The sequence below is a fragment of the Uranotaenia lowii genome, chromosome 2 (assembly GCF_029784155.1).
Source record: "Uranotaenia lowii strain MFRU-FL chromosome 2, ASM2978415v1, whole genome shotgun sequence".
Taxonomy (NCBI): Eukaryota; Metazoa; Arthropoda; class Insecta; order Diptera; family Culicidae; genus Uranotaenia; species Uranotaenia lowii.
The window spans coordinates 431,905,156-431,921,757 of record NC_073692.1 but is presented as its reverse complement, the minus strand read 5'-3'; the positions used below and the strand labels follow the sequence as shown (position 1 = coordinate 431,921,757).

The window sequence follows — 16,602 nt, the reverse complement described above, 5'->3', positions numbered from 1 at the left end:
TCAAATAGTTCCATTGTAAGAGTTTTTACAAATGATTCTCAACATAAGATTTTTTTTTCGTTGAACCCAGACTCTTACATAACACTCCGATGCTTAAACTGCTGTATTTTTTTTAATTTTCATTTCACATATCACTTTGTTTTGAATACTTCTACAAGCTTTTGAAGCACTTAAAAATGCATTCAACTTGCGCACACCTTCTCTTATCTATCCTTCCAGCGATCAGCCGAGCTGAACATGTTACACAATTATGTCACCAATTTCACCCCTACACAATTGATCGGTATTATGAAATATTCACCTCAGTTTCCATTGAATCAAACGCGAAAAACAGTTTTTCACCGAACTTTTTTTTTCACCCGGTTACCCAATTTCCCAGCGCTCACCGAAACGATACACGCACTATTCTGAGTCTTTTCACGGCACTAAATCGTGAATACTACCCAAAACACCGTGCTGATAGCACACAATTAACTACTGCTATTAACGCTTAGCCGGATTAAGTCATCCTATCACACCCAAATCGTGAGATCGTTTATATTTCGCCGAAAGATGATTGAAATCTATCGTAAGCGCAACGCGTATGTTGTTTACCCTCCTTGGCCATCTTCGATTCTTCACTTTATCGGTAAAATTGGCGTGTTAAAAATAAACTATTTGCCGATTGAAGCAGGCTGCAAGTGCAGTTTTGGATGCGTGCACTTGTTTTTTTTTTCTGGTTGATAGTTTTTCGTACATTTTTACTTCTCTATCACACTCGAGTTCAACCAACCTCTCGGGGGGGAGTTGGGCAAGTAAAAATAAAAATCTATTCTAAGTAATCAATTTCTCGGCTAGACGCAAATCCACGCAGTAGGTAAACTTAAACAAACAGGCGACAACGGTCACTTTGATGGCAGGTTGAAGACTGCCGTGGCAAGCTTCGGTTTAGGGTTTGGGCTGGTCAGTCGGCTTTCCAAGGGTATAATTGAATCCCTTTGCTCGGGGACATGCATTGTCATGACAACAACCACCGCGGTTTTTTTTTGTCGTCAGGGAAAGGGGGTGAATAGGGTTTCTGAAGACGCATTGCAAAATGCAGTAGTGCGATTTTCGTGCGACAGTCGATTTCGTGCTTGCCTTCAATCCGTTTCATGGTGGGTTGCCAAAAATTGTAATACCAAAGTGTTTATTGCAGATGCCCGCGAATATGAACAAGTTCACCCATTATTTACGTATTGTTTGTTTGAAATGAGATGGTTTCGCTCATGATACTCACACAGGTGTAATTAACAATCAAGTTCTAAATTGTTGAACTATTGAGATTACATATATCTAAAATTGGTTCCACCAAAACACTAAATCTGGAAATATCTTACTCAAAGGACCTATTGGTTATGTTCAGCACATGTCTAACACAGGATTATTCTGTTATTTTATTTATTTTTGACCTTTTAATCACCTGGGCTATTCGGGTCATCGGATTATTGTATGATTCACTCATTATAGACCACAATAAAATATTGGGGATGATTATTTATTCATACCATCATCTTATACTCGGATAAGTAGGCGGTGAGTTATTTGACATATACATGTGTTGATCATTCAAAGTGTTCCAAACTAATAATTTTTTATAAGCACAATAGGTAGAAGAATGGTGGTAGAACTTATCAGAAAACTAATAGAGAAACTAATCCATCTGCACGACGGTGTCTTGTCCGAACCAATCCCGGTAACTGCTGGAGTGAGACAGGGATGCATCTTATCAACGCTACTTTTTCTAATCGTAATGGATGAGATTCTAAATGTATCGATCGACTGTCCCCCGAACCGAGGATTGGCGTGGAATCCTTCAACAATGGAGCAACTGAACGACCTTGACCTGGCTGACGATATTGTTTTGCTCGCCAAAACACAACCGGATATGCAGAGCAAACTCGACGACCTCACCGAAACCTCCAAGGCAGTACATAACTGCCTGCGGAATATCACCCGCGCTTGGTGGCCTGGCAACTGGATCTCAGATGAGGAACTACATTGCCGGTGTCATCAAAGGCCGCTAGAAATCAAGATTCGGGAACTTAAGTTGAGATGGATTGGGCACACGCTGCGAAGAGATGAGAAAGAGATTTGCAGAGAGGCGCTGGAATGAAATCCAAAAGGACATCGAAGAAGAGGCAGACCCAGAAACTCGTGGCGACGAAGCATAGCCGCCGACGACGCCGCCGTCGACGCCTAGCTGTCGACGAGAATCTTGATTGGGACCAAGTGAAGACGCTGGCTCCGGATTGTCAACAGTGGAGGTCTTTTACCACGGCCCTATGCACCGGAGGATCGGCGCGGGAACATTAAGTAAGTAAGTAAAATTTGCGTAGTTTTATTAAACAGATCTTCAAAAAGAAACTTTATTGTAAGTATTTTTCACAGTACCTACATATATTTTCCTCTTAAATCAACAAATTTGGTACATACAGATCCTGCAAGTGACCGATTTTCGACAGGAAATCATTCACTTCACAGGCGTAAACATAACCTCGTCCCAAATTGCTTCTATCCCAGTTGATCCAGGAAATTTTATCAGCAATATCATCGCACAGAATAAGCTCTTGGATCCGCTCCAAAGATCGATGAATGTCGTTGACACCGATCAGAGCAATACCGGATTTGTGATGCTCATCGTGTAGAATTTTGTAGTAGAGTCCCGGAACAGGCAGGCGATTGCTACTCCTACCAGATTCCCAGTCCAGATAGATATCGCGTTCTTCTCCTTCCGCGTTAACCTGTGAATTGACGAAGTAAGTTCCACCATAAACAGTGACGCGAATGTTACGCCTAGCCACAAAGTTCCGAGCACTTTCTTCCACCCTCAGCCAATTGCCCTCATTGAAGTTCTGCCATTGCGGAGCCACAACCAAAAACCAGAAAGTCGCATTCTGATGGGTTGCGTAAACAAAATCGGTCCTCGAAGCAATGTGTCCTCGGGCCATGTAAACCCCACTGTTCACATCTCGCACCAAGTGATCAGCCAACTCCTGAGATTCCAGAATGTCTGCTATTGTTTCACGCTGACGCACAACCGTATACAACGTATTGACGTTCACTCCCGGGTAGAAATCTCCCTGATACCAATTGGGCCTAGCAACTCCCTGCTGATATCCGGCATGAGCACGATGAAACTCGTGCTTAATCCAGTGGTTCTCAAACGTATTTTCGTTGTGACAAATGTCCATTATCTTCGGAAACCGATCATTGCCCATGTCGAATCCTAACTCCACAATCGAAGCTCCAATTTCACAAGAAACATTCGTACGGCGGGCTTTGCTAAACCAGTTGTTGGTGCAGGAGAGCTCGGAAAATTGGTACATTCTACTGTCGTGGTTGAAAAATTGATTCAGCACACAAGAAACTATAATCGAATGTTTTTCCGGAAACAAATTGAAACCATTTTCACAGGCTAGCTCGATAGTTTCTCCCGCATTGAGGCTCAATATCCGATCGTTTGATGCTGGATATCGGAACTGTTCAGTATCCGGGATCAGGAACAGTGGCTGCGGCTGAGGCAGTTGATTGTTGATGTTGAGAGAGCATGCTGAAGCTATGGATTTTTACGTTAAGTATTATTGGTTCCTTTCGCCAAAATCAATGTTTCATACTAACCAAAAGAAGCATCCTCAATTGTCGAAACAGCAACTTTCTGGCCCTGGATTGACACAACCCAGAATGCGGAAAGCACTACTAAATTTAGCTGCTTCATATTAAATCCCGTAAAGAATCACACCTCAAGTCTTCCGATTGGATGTGCTTTTATATCAGCAAACATCGAAAGCTTATCAGTCATGTTGTCTTCCATCTGAACAAGACAGATACTCCAAAGCACCTAAGAATATAAGACTTTGATATGCTGTAAGATATCGTATGAACTTCACTGAGCTTGTTATCAATTAAAGTCCCTATCGTCGACTCTAAGTCGGGTTTTCCTGATCAGTGATGTAATATTGAGTTGCACTTCGCGATGGGTTCGAGTTAACCTTCATTGGATTTAGAAACGAATGGAGGCCTTCGGCTCTATTGAGACCATTTCCATTAACAATTTTCTTTATTTTCTAAATTGATGATGTAAGTCAAGCCAACGCATTCTGTAATTGGGATTATCAACATTAATCTTATTCTACCTATTGTATTACTAACATGACGTGGTTGGCGCCATTATTGATATTTAAATGAAGAGAATTTTGTGCATAGTGAATGAGTTTCATTTCAAGCATCATTGTCGCTTTTATCACAATTCCAATTGACTGATGGGTTCTCTAAGTTCCTTGAAAGATTTTAACACAAGAAAGATACATAGTTGATTCCGAACTGTTCCGGGTCTATCTTCGAGACTGACAAAGTCCGAGTCCTAACAATTGTTTATCATATTTTCTCCTATGCTAGAGATATGCCTAGTAGACTGAGTCGATTTAGGGTCATTTTTGAATTTCTCAAACCCTGGGTTCTAAAATACTTCGTTTCGGTTCAAAACGCATTTATGATTTTTTGCAGGAGTTTTAAGTAACGTTTACAAGAGTAAATTTGAACTTTTAGGTTTGTATGGGAAAATTAAATATTTTGTACCGAAAAACAACATCGTTTTTGTTTCTTCTGTGGAACCGAGCCTGCTAACGGTTTTTGTGCCAAATCTGAAGGAAATTTTCCACTGAAAAACCTTGTCGAAGACCTTAACTTCGTATCTTATTAGGCAAAAAAAGTTATTAGCTGTTAGACAGGGGTATGTCTTTTGTCATTGAAAAACAATAATTTCAATTGACATTACTACTGCCTGGTGCCTGGCAGAGTATTGCATGTGAATTCTTCAAAAAAACATGGATGAGTTTTGCACCAAAACGAAGCTGTTCAGATCCCAGGGTTTGAAAAAATGACCCCAAATCGACTCAGTCTAATGCACAGCTTAAAGTTTGAATACAGATGACTACGGTTTGTCAGAATCCTTCCTGACCATTTCCTCGTTCAGTTATCAAGGATTCAACAGGTGGTAGACATCCGACGAAAGGGGGTTTCTCATCCCGAGCGTGGTATCAAATCACTGCTCAATCATTCGACCATTCCAAGTTTGAATTGCGTCAATCCACCCGCGTATTGTAGATTAAACGTATCCGATAATCCTTCCATTGATAAGCTACCACTGAGAGTGTACCTTGCTCCAATGAGCTGTATTTTTTCCTATCCTCCAAATCGTCAATGTTTTTGAAGGTGAAGAAAAGCTGTTCAAATGTCTGGGACAACCTGGGCCTGTTGATGCTTATCAGACAAGAATGGGGGATGGTCCGGTCATATTAGTTACGGCGGGGTTTGACTTGTTTCCCATCAGACAACATGTTGTTTGATAAGGACTTTGGGTCGTTGATATAAAAGTTGTTTCGCTACTGCTGACCTCAGTTCTTGTCAGACATAGCGCTGGTAGGATTTGCAGAAATGAAGGTCCAATTTTTACTGGGACTCTTTGTGGTCGGTGTGTTTGTGGCTGAGGCGAGACAAATCCCAAGGGAGGATCGGATTCCTTTCGGTGAGATCTATTTTATTTTTGTAAAACTGTAATACAATTTCTAAGGTGTACTGTGTTCGTAACCTACAGCCACAGCATGTTCCTTGAACATCAACACCCAGCTTCCAAGGCCACAACCCCTCTTCCTGATCCCGAATACCGATCAATTCCGGTATCCCGAATCCAACAATCGTCTGCTTCAATTCTTCGCCGGGGAAACGATTGAGCTCGCATGTGAGGAAGGATTCAACGTTGAGCCAACCAAGCGATCGATCATCGTATCCTGTGTGATGGATCAGTTCTTCAACTACGATAGCCGAGTGTTTTTGTTCAATGAACTTTCCTGCCTCAATAACTGGTTCAGCTCAGCAAGACGGACAAATCGCCCATGTGAGACTGGAGCCAGTATCGTGGAAATCGGTTTTAGCATGGAAAACAATCGCTTCCCAAAAATTATGGACGTTTGCCACAACGAGAATACGTTTGAGAACCACTGGATCAAACACGAGTTCCGACCTGCCCATGCCGGATTCCAGCAAGGAGTACCCCGGCCAGATTGGCATCAGGGAGATTTTTATCCCGGCATTAATGTCAACACGCTCTATACCGTAAACCGTCAACGTCAAACGCTTGCTGAAATTCTTGGAGATCAGGAGCTGGCCAACGGATTAGTTGTTGATGCGACAAGTGGTATCTTCATGGCACGTGGACACATTGCCGCCCGAGCTGATTTTATCTACGGCACGCAACAAAACGCTACCTTCTGGTTCCTGGTTGCTGCTCCTCAGTGGCAAAACTTCAACGATGGCAATTGGCTGCGTATCGAGGACAGCGCTCGGAACTTCGTTGCAGCTCGCAACATCCACGTGACTGTCTATGGTGGAACCTATAGGGTCAACAGTCAACTGAACGGCGCCGGTCAAGAGCGAGACATTTTCCTGGATCGCGATGCCAGTGGAAGCAGACAGCGTCTCCCGGCTCCAGGCATCTATTACAAAATTCTGCATGACGAACAGAACAAATCTGGCATCGTGTTGATTGGTGTCAATGACATTCATCGATCGTTGGCCCGTGTTCAGGATTTCATCCTCTGCGAAGATATTGCCGATAAGATTACCTGGATCAATTGGGATAGACGGAACCTCGGTATGGGATATTCGTACGCCTGTGAAGTGAACGAGTTCCTCTCGAAAATAGGACACTTGAGGGATCTTCACGTGCCAAACTTGTTGATTTAAGCCGAAACTTGAACCTGAAACTGTTACAATAAACCTGAATATTTATTAACGTGATTTGTTTGAATTTCAATAATTAAGATACTCAACTGAAAAGAGTAAAATAATTTGTGAAATCCAATGGTGATAATGATTGGTATCGACCACAAATGGTGGCTATTGCAACGTGCAGATTTTACAGAAACATTCTAATCTTGATTCAATGATGATAAGAACAATCAAGCTGTAGCTTTGTGATTTATGGCTAGATATTTGTTGACAATTAAAAACAAAACGTGATTGACGAACGAAAAGACACGTGCTTGCTTATTAAGTTTGACGGGGTTTCCAACGGTGGACGCTGTAGGAGAATTTAAATGTTGATTGTTCTTTACACAACCAAAAATGCAACACTAATAACTTTACGATACGAAGCTATGGTCTTCGATAAAGTTGTTTAGCGGAAAATTTCCTTTGAAGAATTTATAAATTGGCACAAAAACTGTTAGCAAGTTCGGTTCCACAGAAGAAACAAAAATGATGTTGATTTTTCTGTACAAAATATTAAATTTTCCCATGCAAACCTGAAAGTTCAAATTTACTCATGAAAACGTTACTTAAAAATTCAGCCAAAAATCATGCATGAGTTTAGAACCCAAACGAAGCTTTTAAGACCTCAGGGATTGAGAAATTCAACAATGTCCTAAAATCGAATCAGTCTAATGGAATAATAATCCAATAGTACCACAATGTGTTTTGCTTGTTATATGATTGACAATCGTCAAAATTTGTTTCTACACTTTGTTTTAAATTGGTCAACAAATAAATCCAGCATAAGTTTACTTTTTTTTGGATGAAGGAATTGGCGTTGAGGACCAAAACTATGAAATAGTACCACTTAATGAAAATATTTCTTCAAAAACAAGATAATTTCTTAAAATTTACCAAGTAGAAGTGAATAATAATGCTTCTACTACTATTCAAGATTTCCGACAGATTTTGAAGGGTTTTAAAGAAACTTCCTCTAGAACTCAGAAATTTGACATTTGAGCTGCAGTACTTCATCAAACTACTCAGTTTCTTCATTCAAAAGGCGCAAAAGGATGAAACACATATTCTGAACTGAATTTGAATCCAAAAAACAGGCTTCTCATTCGAAAATATTGATTTTTCATGTCAGTAAAACTTTTTCCAGTTTCAAGTCGTGGACCTCTTACTGTTAAACGAAATGAAGACCCACTTCGCACCTTTTTTCGTATTTTGGTCCTCAACGAAAATTGCTTCATCCAAAAAAAAAAATTGAAGTTATGCTTGATTTAGCCGTTGACCAATTCAAAACTATTCTAATACTATTCTTGTTTCGCTCACCATATATCAGTTTTCTGCTCGTTTGAGGCGCTGTTTTACCCCCCCCCCCCCCACTTATCCCAAAAATAAAGTTAGCTAAATATTTTACTTTATACTCAATCAATAAATACAAAATGTCTACATATGATTCATATATTGTTGCCACCTGCAATTACATTTCTGAATTGTTATTTCCTTATTATCAAAGAAAATCAAAGAACATTTTCGCGCATAAATGACATCTTTATTTTCAGTTATAACAAGTATGACTATCTCTATACGGCAAAACAAATAAACTTTAATTAAAATAAATTTTGAAAAAAATAAACAGAATGTCTACGTATAGGTATATTAATCGCAATTCTTTTGGCTTTTAAATTAAATTAAAAGTAAAAAAACGAAGCATTCTAATCTTTTTACAAAGGAATAACAACAAACTGCATAGAATTTGAAAAGTAGTAAACTGATATGGTCGCAGCAAGCTTAGCGTTACCAGACTGCAGTGTGACAAAAGCATGGAATAGAAAAAAATACTCTCAATACCGACGATCGCAGCTATTAAGGGGCCGTTTAAATATAACGTAACGCAATTTTCGGTCATTTTCGACCCCCCACACCCCTACGTAACACATTTTTATCATATTTTCTATCAAATATTAACAAACCGTAGCAAACTGCTACACCCCCTCTCCCCCCTAAACGCATTACGTAATATTTGAATGGTCCCTTACCTTTGTTTCCAGATTTGAATTTTTATCGAGTTTTTTTATCACTTTAAAATAGAACTCATAGCCTCACCGTATTACGCGGTTGTCTAAATGGCATTGCACGTGTTTTTTTTGGGGTCTGTGAAAATTTTACTAAATATATAGTTTTAATAGTGATTTAATAGTGAGTTCAACGATAAGCCGGAGGACAACTAAAACACTGACCAGTGGAAGTGATTTAAACGGGCTTGAGGGAGGATCGTTTCATTCAATTGGCTTTGTGCAGGTGGTTTGTTTTTTTTTGCCCAACTGAAGTGATATTTTACAAGCTTCTCCGGGAAAGGGGAGGTTGAGTGTTCCGAAAATGGTCCGTGGTATTGGAAATTTGTGATTTTGGTATAAAAATGTGTTGGGGCTGCAGTGCTTAAATATTGAATTCGGCATTCATATGTTGATTTTTCGAAATTATGACCCCGTGTTATGATGGACTGGGAAAGGAAATTCCTAAGTTCTAGCACCAGTCATACCAATCTCAGCATGCTGCGATAGAATAGGTTCGAAGCACTGTGAACAGCATAAAAATTATTAGAGCCTTTTTTGGTATAACAATAAGTACCCTTTCATTATAGGGGTACAAGGGTAAGTTCAAGGAAAAGTACATGGTAACAAGGTAAGATGAAAAATATATTTGAAAATGTAAAAGTATATATCTTTTGATTAAATATATCAAAAATAGCTTAACTCTATTATGGGGTTTAGTGGGGGGAAATGGACAGGACATCAAACGAACAGAAGACTGATATACAATGGATTGTGGGTTCAAGCCAGCCGGAGTATCTCGGCAAATTGGAATTCTGAGTACTACTAGGTTACTTAGGTACCTTTTCAGGATTCTTTATTTGTTTCGAACAGTTGCAAGGGAGTAAGATGAGTTAAACCTGTCCCAAACCAGTGGTAATGGACCCCTTGGTTGTGCTGCAATTATTGTTGATGAGTTAAGCATGAACAATATTTGAATTTGCGATTGAGACTTCCCGTACCGACACGGGTCGAAAGACCTATCAGCCACTGGTAGGTTCTCTTACATACAGTTTTTTATCACTTTAAAATAAAATTTGATATACCTAATTCACAAAACAATCGCCACTTAACACAGATTCATTTGGAAACAGAATTGCAGATGGTTTTTAAGAATAGTACAACAAGCTCACCAATTTCTAGGCAGCAAAATCCGAATCAGCTAGCAAACACTCCCCGAGGGTATCTTCCCACGGTAAGATAGAGATCAGATGGAGATTTTACAGAGAAAATTTTCTCCAAATATCCTGTGTTTATCTTCCTTGAATTTTACCATGTTTTAAGCACTAACGTTTTTCTTTATTCTTCAATTGCCGCATGGATCGCACTTTTCCATTTCGTTTATTATCCATTGTTGAAATAAATGGTTGATTCTTGAATAAATTCACTTTTATCATAACATCTTTAACAATCAACTTTTGAACAAACGATTTCACTAACTTATCAACATCAATTTAATCGAATTTGACAATAAATATCTTGAAACTCCATGAAATTTCTTTGAATTTGTGGAAAATATTTGTAGCCAAAAAACGCGTGCTGCAGGTTCAACAAACGCCTACTCCTTCACTTGACAAAAAATACAGAAAAATATAAATTTCATGACAAAATTTAAAAAAAAAATATTACAAAAATAAACAACATTTCAAAACTGACAAATACGACAATAAACAACAAGAATAAACATATTATTAAACAAAAATTAAAAAAATGGCAGATATTACAAAAGCAAGAAACATGAGAAAATGGCAAATAAATTACAGAAATAACGAAAATAATACAAAAATGAATGAATAAAAAAAATACAAAAGAGACCAAAAGACAACAATAACAAGAGTGGCAAAAATTACAGATAGGACCTAAATTTAAAAAATGCGAAAATGCAAACAATTCACAAAAATTACAAATAGGCAAAATATTTCAAAAAATAACGAAAATGATGAAAATTACGTAAATGGCAAAAATGATCAAAAAGATAAAAATGTTAAAAATAACATGAATGACAAAAATGATAAAAATTACAAAAATGTCAAAATTGACAAACATTTCGCGGAAGACAAAAATTGCAAAAATGACAAAAATGACTAAAATGATAAAAATGAAAAAATGGCAAAAACTACAAAAATCACAATAATGAGGAAATAGACAGAAATTAAAAAAATTACAAAAAATACTAGAATGATAAAAAGACAAAAATGACGACAATGTCATTTTCCTCTATTTTTTCATTTCTCTTATTGTTATCCTTTTTGTCATTTTTGTTATTTTTGTCATTTTTGTTATTTTTGTCTATTTTTTTCAGTTTTGTCACTTTTGGTATTTTTAACTTATTTGTCGTTTTTATCATTTTAGTAATTTTTAAAAATAATACAAAAATGGCAAAAGCTACAAAATTAAAAAAAGCTACGAAAATGACAAAAAATGAAAAAGGCAAAAATGATAAAAACGATGAAAATGACAAAACAAAATAAAAAATCAACAAAAACGTAATTTGAATTTCGTATTCTTTCTAACATTAGGTAACTTATAAAATATCATCTTAGTTTCGGTGGTTACTAGCGTTACGTTACGTTTCGATCAAATCCACGCATAGCGTTCAATATCTATCAAAGCATAACTTCAGGCGTTTAATTGTACCAGGTCAACACAGATCGCCAAAGCTAAAACCGTTTCGTCGCATTGCTACGAGAAAAATTTCTATTTTCATCAAATTATAATCAGGAAAGTTCTTAAGAAATATTACGAGGAGATGTTGCTATCAGCAAAAGTATGAATGAAATTACGGCGCAATTCATAAAACCGAAACTTTTGAGTGAGCGTCTCTTTTCCTTCCAGGGGGAAGGCTCCGTTTTCGACACAAACACGTGTTGGTGTTGGTCTGGTAAAACCTAGCATAAGTTTGGCCCATTGAGCAGCACCAGCACGTGTTTCTTCAGCTCCCATTCGGAATGATGATGCGCACATTCGCATTTGGGCCAGCAAATCATTCAAGTCTCGTTTTGCAGGGTGCACCGCACATGTGGGTATGTTATCATCATCCAGCCAGTTCAATGTGTTCAGTTTGTTGTGTTCTGGTCAGAATGGTTTCATTCACAAACCCTAGCCGAGAGCAACAGCTGTAAACCTGACAACTCTGTGAACGTGTTATGTAGGCAAAATGTGAAAAAAGAGGAATGTCCCTTGTGTGTGTTAGCATAACAACAGTCAACAAGGTGTTAAGGCGGTTCTGTTATTAGTTTGCATTTTGGGGAGCTCTTTTTTTGGACGGACGGTCGCGCAGTAGGCCAGTGGAAACTATCGCGAGAAAGTATGGGCACAACGATTGCCTCATCACGGAGTGTTTTTTCTATTTTCAAATACGGGTGTGCGAAGAGCATTTGTTTGCTTGGATTTGGTTTCATTGTTTGCTTTGTTTTTTAAACCTAGTGTTGGTCACGTGTAAGATGGTGGTTGCATGGGGGCATTCTCTATGAACACTTTTTTTTTAATTCAACAACTCATCCCCAGTCATTGATTCTGTCAAACAACCTAGAAGAAGCAAAGATCAAATAGTGGCAGCAAATGATGTTGTCTAGGGAGCACAAAACAGACAACGAAATATTGCACAAAAATATCACCACAGCGAAAAACCGCTGTTGTGTTGTGGTCGTTGTGGTGGATGTGAAATCCGATCGTGAGCATTGTTCGATTTGTCGTGACGTGAGAGCACAATACAGAGTATCGTGATTTTTCGAATGAAATCTGTGACAGAGCAACCGCAAACAATCACACAAAGAAGCTGTGCGCGGATCAGTTGAGCGGTTCGTTTCGGCTCGCGCGGACGCACGGTGTTTGCTCTCGGCCCCAGAACCTGACGCCGGCTCTGCATCCGCTGCTAGTGGACGCATCTTAGTTGGCTGCGCGCGCGAAACGTTGTAGTGACCTTTTCGAATTCAAATCGTTTATGGTTTATAAAGTTTACACGGCGAGCGGAACCCCGCAAATTACACCGAATCTGCCGCCTGCCGTCGAAACAAAACACCGAGACAGGAGTCTGCTGTCTGCGTTTGAGTGAAGCGTCTTTGCGTCGTCGTCGTCGTCGTCGTCGCGGCGTTTTGGCTTCTAATTGACCATGTCCGTCCAGCGTTGAGGTCACCGTGTGTGCCGCGCGAAGAACGAACGACCGAGGAATTAGCACGTGGACACCGGGTGAAAGACGGCCGCCAATTCTCACTTTCGGGACGAGGAATTGTTCAAATTGGTGTCGCCGAATTGATTGAATGCTTGTGGCGAGCTAAACCCACATTCTGGCTCAAATATTTCCCAGCGCATGACGCGAGTTACTGTAAGTAAAGACAAGCACGGTATAAATAAATTGCCCGTAAACCGATCAAAAATATCATTCCTTCAAAGACGTGAAAAAGGGAAAATTTCATGGCTTGTGTTGTTTGTACCAAAATACATGAAGAATAACTTTTAAATGCTATGAGCTAAGACCTAATGAGGGGGCTGGATCAAAGAGACCCATTTTTTCGAAATCAAACCTAACTAGTTCAACTCTTGTTGAAAAAATTCCATCCACAGTGCTAGGAATACAAACACTATCAAACATTCAAGCCCGAGATAGAACTTTTTGAATATTCAAATGTCAACATTATCGTCCGCTTGACGCTTCGCTAATCTTCGCTGTTCACATTTGTTGGTCAGCAGAGTACAGTGAACTGTATGTGCAAAAAAAAAAAAGAAAACAGCAAAGCCGCTCAACCCTATCGTTGTTGTTTGGATTGCTTTTTTTTTGTTCTTTTTCAAAAAATGAAACCAAATTAGAATTCAGATTAATTTGTCGGTCTTATGGTTTTGAAATAAGTAAATTCTACTGCTTTCAATCTAAAATTCTACAAACACAAAAAAGACAGACTCGAAGCGCAACTCTAATCTTGGTCAGTAGTGTTTGAAAGAGGCCTGAGACAAAAAAAAGTTACTCATCACGAGTCAAATGCGTGGTTTACTTTGGTTTATATGCTAGCTACGCATATTTTTTTAGTCCAAGCAGCTAACTCACTTTGTTATCAGTCCATCCACATAGCGACGCACGCATGTCGCTTGGCAAAATTTGTTCCACAAATGGAGTTTTTTTTTGTTCTACTGACTTTTGCGTTATATAAAACTTTCCTTTGTTCTACATTTAAGTATAAACATTGGGACAGTTTTGCGCTCGTCATCGCATTATTTAGCTTTTGGGGAACTAGTCATTATGAAACATAAATGAATGACCGAAATCTATTTCAAGAATTCAGAATCACTTTAACCTGATTTCAAAAACAATACTAAACTACACGAATTTTTAAACGAGTTTCAAAAAGTGGGTTTCCATAATCCCCGGCCGTCGGTCGGACTTCCCCATCGACTGGAAAGGAGAGACACCACCTTATCTTATCACCTTCGCCCCGTAGTTAACACACTGTCAGTTTATTGCTTTCTCCTATCATCATTATTGTTATTATCAATTTGCCCACCGCGCGATAACGGGGGAAAATTACGTTTATCAATTAAATCCTCAAGTTCCACTGTGGCGAGGCAGCCCGATGTGGATAAAGCTTAAGTGGGTTCACGATAAATCTTTCCTGCGGGCCTTGCAAACAGGTGGCTGTCATATCAAAGTCTTCCTTGTTTCGTGTGAAAAAAAGGACTGGGGATTGATGCACTTATCTTTGACCCCTCTGTAGGAGATTTTTTTATCTTTCTTTGTGGGTTTTCATAACTATCCATTAAAAGGATAATTTCGGTCACTTTATCTCGAAAAAAGTAGATCTAAATTACAGGTTTTTAAGCGAAATTTTAACCTTGATAATTTTGCAATTATGATTAGTTCTTTTAAAACGGCCGCTTTGAAATTGAAATATTTCATACGATTATGATAAAAAATACAAAATTACTAAAATGAAAAAAAAATCCAAAAATGAAAAAATATTAATTAAGACACAAATAACAAAAGTCATAAACATGACAAAAAATGTTTTTTGTTAGAGACTGATAGTCATCAGACAAACTATTCCTGGCATTGAAGAGTCCGTTTACATTAAAAGTTAATTTTTTAATTGGCTTTTTTACACCGCAAGAACACTGCTTTTTTACACTGTTTTAAGAAAAATGCATAATTTTTTTTTACGTTGATTGAGCGAGGCTATACACGTTTTTTTTTACACCTTTGGCTTCAAACACAAAGGGAGAATGTGGATACTTGAACCCCTTTTCTTATTTTCATCATATCTTTTTGGAAAAATTTAGCAACTCGCCGTCTTTTGCATTTTCTGACAGCGTGTAATTTCAAGTTTATAGGCTTCAGAAGTTAGAACGATACATGAACTCGTAGAACTAGAAGCATTTTCGTGAGACTAAAAAAATTGTGATATTTTTTAAATTACAGTAGACTTCATCCTTTACTAAAGGAGACTTGATCCTTAATTTAGAGTTCCCTGACCCTAATGCAAAAATCTAGTAAAATTCGAAGATAAAAGGTTCGTTTACTATTTTTTGCCATATTAGTTCTCATTTTTGGGCTTGTGATATAGCTCAGTTGGCAAGTCAGTTGCTTCCTGAGCCGATGTTCGCGAGTTCGAGCCCAAGAGTAAACATCGAACACAGTTGTACCGGATAAGTTTTTCAATAACGATCCACCAACTGCAACGTTCATAAAGTCGCGAATGGCATCAAGATAGTAAAACGACTATAATCAAAAAAAAGTTCTCATTTCACGGTTTGTAAGTATCGGACAAAGAGAACTCTAAAATTTGGTCTTCTATACCCTAGAGTAATTGCATACTTTAAAACGCAATTTCTAGTTTTTAGATAAATACAATATTTTGAGTCCTATTAAACATATAATTACTGGATAAACATTAGTTATTGGACAGATATTAGTAGATAATCAATGATTACGATCCATTCAGAAGAAAGATACATCTTTTTGGACTATACGGATCACTATAGGGCATAACCCATAACATACATTTTGGAAAACTCCTTCTTTAAAAATTTAAGAGTTTACAATTGCTTTGAAAATATGGCATTATGAAGTTCATATTATACTCTAACGATTGACATATTGGAATCAATATTTTTATTATATTTTTTTCATGTGAGAAACATTTAAAGTGATAAAAAAAGATCTTCAAATCACATTTTGTTAAATTTTTCGAACAAAGTTCAATTCCTGATTTTTTTTTTTATTTGTTGAGATAACAGCATTGTTGTTTTTTTTAATTTGACACATTTTTCTAGAACATTTGATATTTGTAAAGCCTAGTTCACACTAGGCAACATGAACTGCGATTTTTGTTATGAGAAGAACTTTGTTGTCTGTTGTTGTTGTTGGAAACCTGAGACAGTCTCATGTCTCCCGAAGAAAATGGGACCGTCTCGAGACGAACCGTCTCCTAGTGTGGACTAGGCCTAAGACATTTCTGTTTCGAAATATAGCGAAGGAATTAAGTTTTTTTTTTGTTTTGATTATAGTCTTTTTACCATCTTCATGGCATTCGCGACATTATTTGGAAGAATCAAGTATCCATTCTCCCCTACCCTTTGCCAACAAATGAATTCACTTATATCTACCCCTTTGCTACCGACAAATTTTCATATTGAGGTGGTTTGGTCTTGTTGATATGATTAAGAAAATATAAATATTTGATTAGGAGAAGGTGAAAAAGTTTGTGAAAATATTAATATTTTGCTGATTTGATGGGAAATTTAC

General features: G+C 38.0%; 3 protein-coding genes across 3 annotated transcripts in view; 2 read left to right on the top strand and 1 right to left on the bottom strand.

Annotated features, from left to right (window-relative positions):
* Positions 1-2,417: 2,417 nt before the first annotated feature.
* Positions 2,418-3,747, bottom strand: LOC129749206 (uncharacterized). The gene is made up of 2 exons (XM_055744136.1): positions 3,640-3,747; positions 2,418-3,577 (listed from the first exon to the last, which is right to left on the bottom strand). Exons 1-2 carry the CDS (start codon positions 3,734-3,736, stop codon positions 2,430-2,432), a joined length of 1,245 nt encoding a protein of 414 aa, XP_055600111.1. The 5' UTR covers positions 3,737-3,747; the 3' UTR covers positions 2,418-2,429.
* Positions 3,748-5,431: 1,684 nt separating this feature from the next.
* Positions 5,432-6,816, top strand: LOC129748717 (uncharacterized). The gene is made up of 2 exons (XM_055743408.1): positions 5,432-5,545; positions 5,615-6,816. Exons 1-2 carry the CDS (start codon positions 5,455-5,457, stop codon positions 6,760-6,762), a joined length of 1,239 nt encoding a protein of 412 aa, XP_055599383.1. The 5' UTR covers positions 5,432-5,454; the 3' UTR covers positions 6,763-6,816.
* Positions 6,817-12,668: 5,852 nt separating this feature from the next.
* The window catches only part of LOC129747686 (uncharacterized), a 30,449-nt gene continuing 26,515 nt past the window's right edge, over positions 12,669-16,602 (top strand). Inside the window, exon 1 of the mRNA XM_055741999.1 lies at positions 12,669-13,194. The gene's annotated coding sequence lies outside the window, so the exon portion shown is untranslated. The remainder of the gene's footprint in view (positions 13,195-16,602) is intronic.